We start from the raw sequence: 11,445 nt of genomic DNA, 5'->3' as shown, positions 1-11,445 counted from the left end.
GGCAGTATTGGTCGTCTGGTGAGTTGGTGATTGTTGGAAAATCCGGAATAATTCTATTGGCATATGCTGGATTTCGATTTTCGTTGTTGTTTACCACAATAAACGAGTTATTGCATCGGGTTTTGTTGTATACTCTGATTTTGCTCTTTTTTATTAAATGAGTTTCCTTGTTCGCGATCCAGCATGCGTGAGAATAAAGATACTCATTTCGTTATAATGATTTATGCGCAATTATTAATTTTTAGTAAAATATATTTATTTATTTTTTATTTACTACCTACCAATTAATTATCTAGACAATATTGCGTGTTGTCAAATTGTTTTAAGTATTGCTGTTTTTATCTGCACTGTTTCAAATTAATCAAACACTTCTATTGCATTTTCACTATTGATTTATAACTTGTAATAAACGTACTATGCAGGACGAATGTGAAGTGTTATTTAGCAAAGGTAAATTCAATCAAATGTAATCCTGCAAAATTGAAAATAAACTCTTGTAATAGTCAAATAATCAGCCTCTAGTGATTAATGTAAATAAATGAATGAAAAATCATTTCAAAAACAAATTCCATCGCGAGTTTCTTACTTTTGAATTCCAAATTATTTAAAAAAAATATACACTTCTCTAAACAACTACATACACATACTAACAAAAATGGTGTACAATGGTTATACGTCTTAAAAAAACATGGTTTAATGAAAAACTTAAGGGATTCCAGTTAAATTTAATCGAAATTACACATTTACGTTCCAGAAATGCGAATATGCATTACATAAATTAAAACCAATTTGTTTAAATGTTATAGATACGAAAATAATATTTAAAACCAACTTAATCAGACAATGAGTATTATACAGAAACCTGCAGAATTTCATTCGGATCATTCCTGTAATGATTTTGCGAAGCACAAAGTTATAGCAGCTCTTGGATCTACTTGTATTTGCAGCACGGTGCTGCTGTTTTGCTCTGCACACTTACACTTCTCGGTTTTATGCGACGAGAACTTTTCCTACGCCCTTCACGGCACTGAATATGGGGAAGAAAAATTATGGTTATGGTTTTCCTGTTGGAAAGCTTCTTTTTAACAATATCCTTTAAGCTCTCCTTGTTATTTCTCTCTCCCTCTTTTTCCTTCATTTATCTCTTGCAATCTCTTAATTCTCTGGCCGTTAGCAACCGGTCCGCTAAGTGCCGGTTCGCGAATCGGTAAGAACCGGTTCGCTGAGCCAATCACAGCTCCCCGGCCTGTTGGGGCCGGCGCGTATAAATATAATACCGTCTTCGGCAGGGATCATTTGATTCGTAGCTCTTGGCAAGCGCAAGTGTCCAGTTCCGGCGAAAATAGAAAACTGAGCGGCAAAGTATTGGAAAGTCGACGGCAGGCACAACGTTTTTCTTGCGATAGTGTTTTACTCCGCCCCAGACGTCGCCAAGACGGCTCGTGGAAAAACTTTTCAAACGATTCAAAGTGATCCCGTAGAGAGAGAGAGAGAGTGGTTTGGTTTTTCTTCGGCAAATTTTCGATCGATCCCCGATCGTGCTTTAGCTAAAGGAACAATATCAGTGCGATCCTCGTTGAAGGGGAAGTTGGGAAAAGGCTGCGTGCCAGTGTCACTTTCTACGGCAAGGAAATTCAGACATTGACTTGTGACGATGAAGATGCTCATTCCCGTGGCCCTTTGGTGCCTGTTGCTGGCAAGGCCGGGCACCGGTGCGCCCTTCACCCTGCTCGATGAGTCCATACCCGTGCCGGAGTCAAAGATGATCGATTTTGAAAATCTGACCGAAAGCGAACGCGAGCAGTTCATGCGGGAGAACGTCAACATTACGGCGCTCAAGATCCAACAGCGGGTGCTACGGGAGCAGCAGAACAAGAACCGCACCAGCGGCCAGCCCCCCATCACCCAGAGCACCCACGAGCAGAACATTTCGGATCCCGTGAAAAAGCGGAAAATGTAAGTACATGTGCAGTTTTCTATTTGGTTTTTTCGCACAATAACTATTTCGGTCAAAAAGAGGCGTTTGTGTTTGAGTATGGTTTATAGCTGCCGTCGTTGGCTAGTAAAATTAATAGCCGAAAGGAAAAACCGGTATGGCGCTGGATAGATTTGGCAACGAAATCGAATCGTAACTGTGAACTGCAATAGTTCAAAAGGGGGCGTATAGGAACTAGAGGGCGTAAAAGTGGACGAGAACCAGTTTTCCCTATTTTTAGGCCCACACGTTTTTCCGTTTTTCATTGCGTTGACCATTTTTTTTTTTTCGCGCCTCAATGTATTCCTCGTGTTTTTGCGATCGCGGAAAAGCGCCAGCGAAACACGGTGCGAGCTATGAAAAACTGCACCGACGCAAATGAGAGTCACGAATGAAGTGGCATTTTACCCGTTCCTTCCATTTAGGTTCCGCGTATTTTCGAGGAAATTTTCACACGCAACATTTGCATTGCCTTTTTCTTCGCCCGTTACGTTTGCTTTTGCATCGTTAATGAAAATTTCCACAGCCTCAACGCCGCGAGCAATGCGGTGAAATTTATCACTTAACTGTACACAAAAATGAAGAATTAATAATCGCACACGGGCCGCGGAAAGGTGAGACCCCGAGGGCGCATCCCGATGATAGATTGCTTACTGTTGCAGCGGTTGGCGAAATGTCGGCCGATTGCGATCCGGGTGATTTATGAAGTGCCCGACGTTGTGTGGCCGATTTTCCGACTAGATTGCAGCGGACACTGAGACGCGCGGCCGACGAAGGCATTAGAAAATAAATTAATCGCTACTGTGACTGAGACACTAGTTGGTTGTTTTTGAATCTAGGAAAAAGAAATAACCATTTCAATACCATTTTGAGAATGTATTTGGTTGTGGAGTCCTGAAATGTAGCGGCTTGATTTCTGCAATTGAAATCAAATTTGCAATCATCTTTATTGGAGCTGCAACCTCTGGCATCTTTTCCTCCGCTGCATTTGCCTTTGGCATGCATCGATCGGCCAAACCGGCCGCGACCGAGGAAACCGATCCGCGTGAATGTTTACCAGATACTATAGTGTGCGTGTGTGTGTGTATAATTTGCACCACTTGTCTAAAGTTCAAATTCGGGTTGAAGTCGGCCATAAATGGATGTTTATCTAGTAGCGGGGGAAAATTTACCGACATTCCAATCCGAGTTCGCCAAATCGAGTGCAGCCGACCGGATGCAGTGGAAAGAGGGGGAGGGGAAGGGGAATGTAAAAGGTCCCAGGCGGCCACTTCGATTTTCATCGGCTCACAGACTTCATACCGTACTGTTGGGACGATTTTCCGGACCCGACACACCCCACTACCACTACTGCGGTAAAAAGAAAAACAAAAAAGCCGATGAAACCAACAGCTGATGTGAGGTAGATAATATTCTTAGAAAACTTCCCGGCGGAACCTGTTTCTCACGGCAACAGCGGACACGGCACGAGCATGCGAAAGGTGAAAGGTATGCCAATGAAGAGCAAGAAGAAGGCGACGCCAGCATCAAGCTGGCGGGCCCGGGTTGCGTAGACATTGCGTAGCCGCCGGCAACGAGCACGTGGCTACCGGCGACCGGCTGATGAGTGATGAAGTAGTGCTGCCTCGTGTGCCGCCTACGCGACTAGCGCGACTCAGCTGATGAGCAGATTGGGGGAGATGCAAGAGCAAGTTGGTGAAGGTCTTTGGCTGTATCTTATTTTCTCCTAATTAATACGCGTGTAGGAGGATTTGGGGTGATGCCACTAGGAGGAGTGAAACGAGGACACTTCGGGAATACCGTCATCAAAATGAACCTGAGTAGTTCTTGGAATGATATATTTAAACAAAAATTATAATACGGTTTCTTTACTGGTTTTTGACACTATCAATCTTATTTGTAAAAAATATACTTTGTATGAAATCTACTGGATTTAGGTTCAATGATTAAACTAAATGCTAATAGATGTGTAAACGCATAAGAAAATGTAAAATTGTTAAATTATTTTAAAATATTTTTTTAAAATTTTGCTTAGATTTATAAGTAAATTACCAGATTTCCACATCACACGCAACATTTACAATTTAATGAAAATCAGTGAACATGTGTTTAGAACAAATTTAGTTTAGATGTTTGAATGTTTACTGCTGCTTTCTTCTTGAAATCGTCGAATGCCTAAGTGTATGACTAATACTGCAAGCTAACCACATGGCTGCTCACGATTTTGTTAGAACCAAAGTACCTTTGTCCCGAACCAAAACTAGATGCAGTTTTGTTGCACTTGTTCTAATTTTCCAGCACATTGCACTCAACATGCGTCATATTCGTTGGCATCTGGTCAAGAGATGTGCGCTTCAAAGAGAAATGAAAGGTACAGTTTACCATTGCTTAGCATTATCAGGTGATGTTTTCCCGACAGAATTCTAGGGGATGATTGTTTTCAAATTCATCCTTCAAATTTGAAATAATCTAATTTTTATCGTTCTACCAGTGCATTTTTGTAGAACATGAACATATTTTGAAAAAAAAAATCACATTTTCTTAGTTATCTTGTTTCTCCGTCATGAGTATCTCCGTTTCGTTCGCACCATTTGCACCTGTTGGTGGGAAATTTCTCGCCAAACGGTTTCATCGACGAGGCGGGATGAAAAATGGTTCCCCGTTTGTTCCTCACCATGCATTTGATGTATCATAAAATGAATGGTCTGATGCATTCCTTCGGTCTGGCATGTAACGCGTCGACGCTGCCTAACGCTACAGGCTGGAGAGCATTTAAAAATCTTCCACACCACGCAGGGGGAGTCTGCGTTTCAAAACGATCCCGACCTTGGGAGTCGCAAACCATATTTTATCCACTCTACCAACCGGCTCCTCCAGATGGAATTTTCCGTTAAGCAACAATTAGCATCTGGATCCCCGTATTCCCCGTGGCCGAAACGCGATGTAAGCAAGATTGCATCGTTTCACCGTCTAAAATCACTGTAGTGCAATAGGAAAAGATGAGATGTGATTCCGTCGCTGGTGCAAAGTGCAGCTCGCCTACCTCATGCCACGATTGCCTGGTCTTCCACATGGTGCATTCCAAAACTGTGGTGCTTGCTGATTGCCCGTTCCCGGTCAGGAAAAGTGCATAAGTGCACCGCATTAAGCCGGCTATCGAAGCGGCGGATGACGAACACAGTTGTGCGACCGGCTTGCATAATAGGTGCAAAGAAGAGGGAGACAAAAAAGTGCATATAATCGCAACCGCCTGTCAGACACGACAGACAGTGCCATCCAGACGAACATGATGACTCAATGTTGTCTCATTGCTGGTCCCGGCACCAGATGTGCGTCTACGATTGCCTCTTCCTTAGCTACTGTCATTATTAGCTTTGCTTCAAGCCACAGTTTCCATCGCGAGCTATGCACGGTTTTTGTGTGTTTCTAATAAAGCCCAACAGATTTTTCTGTCAATCGGGCAGCATTCTTATGAATTTTCCTTTTATTTCATACTGGTTTTAGCTGAAACTGGTTTTCAGACATTGAACAAAAATCCAATGTGGCCCTTGCCACTCGTACCCCATCCCCAAGCTGGCGGTCGGCATACTATATTTTGTGAAGCACTATTGTCCTTACCTCGATTTTCCGGAGATGACGTTTCGCTTGAACAGAGTACCAAACCAAAGCAAAAAAGAAATCTCACTAGAATGTAAAAACCACGTTCAAGGTTACTATGTTGCGTGATAAGGGAAGAAAATTTCCAGGGAAGAAAGAGAAACAGAGGAGTAGCTTGAAAAAGGAGGAATCTAGGTCTCGACACGACACGACAGAACCAATGTGTCTGGGTGTGCGTGCGAGTGGTATGGGGTTGTTGACAACTGCTGCAGACTCAATTCCTCGGCTTTGCGTGGAAAAATCAAATGCAAACTATGTGGCAACATGTGTATGCATTCTTGCCAGCTGAGGTGAACAACACTGGGGAAAACGGATGAAGGAGACGAGCGTAGTTGTTTGTGGAGTGCATACCGGTATTCTAGTCTAGTCGTTCTAGGCCAGAACCAGACCGTTCAATTTTTGTTTTTACGCTTTGCCCCTCGAGGAAAACCACTCACGGAGGTGGCGAGGTGTTCATTTCCGACCAGAGATTAACAAACTGGCCGTCGCAACACCACGCAAACAACGCGCCGCGCGGTTTGTGCCCTGTCAAGCATTACGACGACCCGCCCAGTAGCCCAGATTGGTGGAATAAATCGCTCCTCACACCCACCTCCACTCCCCCTTGCAACATGTGTGCGAAGGCACGCAGACGATTCGCACCCGAACGGACGTAGCAGGGCCCATTGGAAGCGGGAAACCAGAACTATCCGTCTAGACAGCCGGCAGACAGACGGCCTCTGGTGTTTGTGCATATGTGCACCGAGGCGACGGCGTTGGTGCGTTTTCTTGAGGCCGGCGGCTGAAGCATTCCAACGGACAGGGTAGGTGCGGTCGATGTGGCAGGGACGCTGGGAAGGGTTCGGTGGTCTCGCGATCGACGCGGCACGTCGTCTTACACCTTGCAGTTGGTCGGTGCGGCATCTGATGCTGCATTTTCCTAGCATTCTTGACACGACCGGGGTTCGACAGTGGACAGCGTCGGGGAAATCTGATGCCGCTAGTTTCACGATGCAGGTGATAGTAGTGTGCTGCGCCGTCCATTCATCTAGCGGTGCTTGCTCTATAATTTTGCCAACCATTTGCGTCCTCCTCGTTGAAGCTAGCGACAATGTTGACGACGAGTTACCCGCGCTATCATTATCTCGTTCATCGGAGTAGGCTTTGAATGAAGCGCCATGGAGATTCCACCACGGTGTCCGTGCCACAATCAAAGGCAAATTATGCAGCAGACGATCCCCCGGCTAGGGCAGGGTGGAGGACGGCTAGAGTCGGGGATAGTTTGAAGAGGTTCACTTTGAAGTGATAGTTTCATCCTTCTCAACGGCATCTGTTGTCGCCGGTCTGGGCGTCTTCAGCATCGTTTGGATATGAAATAGTGACTTCCTCACCAACTATCATCCTACTGGACCTCTCTTTTCTCTTTACCCTTTCTTTCTTCTTTTTTAATGCACACATTCCCGCTTCCATTGGAATGCAGATTTATGTTGTCGCGCGTGTTTTTCTCTCGTTTCGCGCCACCCCCAGCATTCATACGGCCGATGTCCACACATACACACAACGACTCGAAACGGTGATCCATTTATGGAACGGGTGTGCTCTGAGCCGGTAGGGCTGGTACGACGATGGCGGCAATCGTCTAGCCACCGTCTGGAAGCCGTTGTCGCATCTGACATGGAGTTATAATAAACACGCGACGAGCTAGAATACTTGAACGGAAGGAACGATCGCAAATGAGACAGGGCGCCTAATGGAATTATCCAAGGCAGATCATTTTCATCTTGAAAAATCAAAAAAATTAAAAGCAGCTTGATCAGCAGCGTGCTAAGGGGATTTCGAATAAATTTCAAAACGGTAGTAGTATGAATGAAAATCTTAAATAATTAAGTGTTACATGCAACGAGCAGCAAATAAAAATATGTATCCCTATCAATCGATCTACTAGCGTATTTTGTTGATTCAGGACTAGCCTTGGAAACGACATCGATGGTACCAATATTTTATTACACTATTAGCACAAAGAAACACCAAATTGTGGTTTATTTTACGGATATTTACGGTGACCAGCAACTTTCAAATAGTCAGGAAGTTTGTTGTTATATTTTATGATTTTATCCTTCAAAATTACTTTCCCCCGGAAAAGAACAAAGAAAAATATAAAGAGATATAAAACCAAAATTAATTGGTATAATGAAAACCTGATGAAAACTTTTACTAAATGAAAGATTAGTTCTAGGCTATTACTTTAATTTATGTCTAATGCCCAATACTCACCAACAGATTCGCCGAGCACATTACTGGTAACATTAAGCACATCATCGAGAGCAACCTCATGCGCAATGATACCGTTGGACAATTGGCGACAACGCACGAGATGGCCTTTTCCGCCGTCTGCGAGATTCCCAAAAACACCAACTTCAGCCAGTGGAATGAGGACAACACCTGGAATCTGTACTTCCGTCTGCCTTACAATAAGCAGTATAATTCTGTCTACTCGGCTGTACTAAGGTTGGTAGTGCTGATTTGTGTGTCAAAAAAGAACACGAGTTGGAGGGTTTGTTTATCCTTGTCTAACTCCCTCCTGACAGACTCTATGTGAACGGCATCAACTCGACTGGTACGCGTAACCTGCAGGAGTCCGATAACTGCAAGAACCCGGCGGATCAAATGATTCGCATCACGACGTCGGTTTACTACCGTAAAAATCGTAAAGGTAAGCCAGAGGGCACCAAAGTCGATCGAGAAGCCCATATCACTAATCCCGTTTGGTTTTGCATTACGCCTCCATTTTGCTGCAGATAACACCTCGATCGAACGCAAGAAGCGCGTCTGCAGCTGCCTCACGATCCCGGTGTCCTACCGTGGCTGGATCTCGATGGACACCCTGCTGGCGGTGAAAATGTGGGACAAGCCGAAAAGCAACTTTGGCATCGCGATCGACGTCGAAGACATGGACGATCGTCCGCTCCGGGCGGCCGACTTTTTCCAGCCGACCGACTGCTCGGAGGCAAGTAGAGGCAATGGTAAGTGTGCTTTGGCTGGATCTGGCTTTCATTACTAGTTTAATTGGTTAACCCAAACCAAAACCCCACCTCAAAACCACCAACACACATCATCGTACAGCAAAGTAGCAACCAGAATGGGACCTCTATTAGGAGGCCGATGCATATGGACTTGCCTATGACGGTACGCCTCGGTTTTGGCGCAAATTAATTGTAAACCCACCTGTCTGTGTCCACATGCCCGGAAACTGGTAAGCAGAGCGCATTTGTTGTAAACAACTCAACGTCAGCGCCACAGAGCTCGAAGGCTAAGCCATGGCGTTTAGGCACGAGACACACCATTCCGCTCGGGTGTCCGGTCTATATTCGACAACAGCAGGTGTTGGCAGGGGCCGGACTCGTATGGGCACGGGTAGGGAATTGTAGACAGACAGACAGAAATTGTATCAAACGGTGAATTCGACACCGACGCATTCCTGAGGCGCATTATTCCCACGTTTGTTTACGCGTACTGGCTAGCAATGTTGGGCGAGGGCGCCCAACATCAACTGTGCATCGCGTCGGATAGCACACCTCATCAAACCGTACGCCTCAGGTGTAGAATAACGGCCTACGCAGGCAGGAACTTTAGCTTGCCGCAGGGAGACTCTTGCTTGAGGTTCATTCCAATAGTATACTATAGCTACAGCTCCTTGTCTATGTACCGCAAGTCCTGAGGATACTCACCGAAAATTCATTCATAATAGTGGACACATAAGGGGCCGGCCAGCGGTTTGAATTCGATATCCGAGCCAGCGGGTGCCTGGCAACACACGCCAAGGTTCAACACATTTGGCCATTGCGCTTAGGTACGGACTTTACTGATCGGTTGCTTTGGAAAGTTGTTGTTTGCCTCATGTCCAACTCTTCCCACTTGGTTCCCGTTTTTGGCCAAACTATTTCAGGAGAACGCACTCTTTATCGCAACAGCAAAATTCTGCAGACTGTACGTCTCGCGATTGGATTGCATTTTCGTGCATGGCGTGAGCCGATTTCCCTTTGACCATTCTAAGCCGAGCACGTTTGCTGTGTGGACAGTTTTGTTTGTCCATCGGGAAGTGGTTCCGATGGCATCGCCCTTACCACGTTGCGACGGTGTCTGTTAGGTTAAACCTCGGGTACCCGTTCTTCGGGAGTGCCTGGAAGGTCCCGGGATTTGACAACCATCATTGTTATTTTATGATGACTCGTAGATATGTGACAAAGGCACACGTACTTATTTGTCATAGTGCATTTTGATACGTTGAGTTATAAAGCCATGTGTAGGGTCCACTCGCTATAATAAACCGGAATGTTCACAATAGTTCACAGAAATTTTACAAAAAGCTAAAACAACACCTTCAGCACATCTGGTATGTACTGACAGCCGAAAGGTAACAACAACAAACAACGATAATAATTATCAGTTTTTTATGGCTTTCTCGCTGCTTACGCCGTTTGTTTGTGTTCTGACGTTGTGCTACATAATATGTTTTAAATGGATTGTAAATTTCGTTTTTTATAGCTTAATTCGTTTGATACTTTAAATTTTCCAAAAACGAATCTCTTATTACTCACTTATGTTTTTGCTGTTTTTATTGTTTATGTTTTCTTGTAAGTGAAGGGATTCAAATTTGACACTGCATGTGCGTGTACCCATATGAAATGGATTCAAGATTTGCCTTTTAAAATAAAACTTACCCAAAATTAACCTGACATAATTTAATAAGCTGTTTCGATTTTCCTAATTGTTCTGAAATGCTTTTTGAACATTTGTCGAGTGTGTTGATATTGTTTATTAAGAAAGGAATTGTTACAATGAATCATCTAATGTCGTTACATTTTAATCGTTCCTTACAGTTACAACCTTACTTCCATGGAGCTTTTTCCGAAACTCACTCTCATGGACCCCTAATGAAATGGACAATGTGCCACAGTAAGTAATAAAATTCGTTTCATTTCGATCAACGACCGGTTCTAACTCGACTCGACGGATTTGTTTACCCTTTCTATCTGATTAGCGTCCCGCGAATAGATATCGGCATCTATAAGACTATGCATCACAATCATCGCCCGTTCCTTTCCAAGAGCCAATATGGATACAACGTGCGCCACCATGTGCCCAACGGTGCCACTGCCGGCAGTTACTCGGGCAACTCGTACGAACACGACGTCATTGACGGCATGGTACACGTCTCTGGCAGCACCAGCAGCAGCAGCAGCAGCAGCGATATTTCTGCAATCAACCACCACCACCATCAGCATCATCATCAGCACCACAAGGTGCAACGCCATAACCAACAGCAATACCAGCAGCACCCTGTAGCCATGAGCAAAACGCATAAGAAGCGACGCCATCTGAACTATCGCGTGGGCGAGAGCGAGGAAAACCAGTCAGCGTCAGCGTCGTCATCGTCATCGGCCGGGTACGATTCGTCGGCAGCCACATCCGGGGAGGACCGAAAACTATGATTCAACTATTGCAGGGAGATCCCGACAATGATCACTCGGTTCTAGAGGATGCCAAGCAGCAGAACCCGCTTTGGCATAAACGGTAGCGAAAGCGTTGGTAATTTTGTAGGTGGTAGTAGGCGTATAAGCACTAATAGTAGTACCTATAGACGTAAGTAATCGGGCTCGCTCACGAATGCCCGTGGAATAATGCGCTTCCTTTTTGAGTTCCTTTTAGTTGCTCGTTTCTCAGCATTTTGTTCTTGTAAGTGCTGCTCGTTATTCGCTTTCTTGCGTTGGGTCGATGGATTTTGAAAAAGAAAGGATAAAACACATAGTTACAAAACACACACACATACACGA

General features: G+C 44.7%; 1 protein-coding gene across 1 annotated transcript; it reads left to right on the top strand.

The window, feature by feature from the left end:
* Window positions 1-1,654: 1,654 nt before the first annotated feature.
* Window positions 1,655-11,292, top strand: LOC131266787 (protein anachronism). The gene is made up of 6 exons (XM_058269433.1): window positions 1,655-1,956; window positions 7,892-8,119; window positions 8,200-8,324; window positions 8,410-8,634; window positions 10,492-10,567; window positions 10,653-11,292. Exons 1-6 carry the CDS (start codon window positions 1,655-1,657, stop codon window positions 11,101-11,103), a joined length of 1,407 nt encoding a protein of 468 aa, XP_058125416.1. The 3' UTR covers window positions 11,104-11,292.
* The last annotated feature ends 153 nt before the right edge of the window (window positions 11,293-11,445 follow it).

This window comes from Anopheles coustani, chromosome 2, assembly GCF_943734705.1.
Source record: "Anopheles coustani chromosome 2, idAnoCousDA_361_x.2, whole genome shotgun sequence".
NCBI lineage: Eukaryota > Metazoa > Arthropoda > Insecta > Diptera > Culicidae > Anopheles > Anopheles coustani.
Note: the sequence above shows the minus strand (reverse complement) of the source record. Positions and strands in the feature narration are given on the sequence as shown.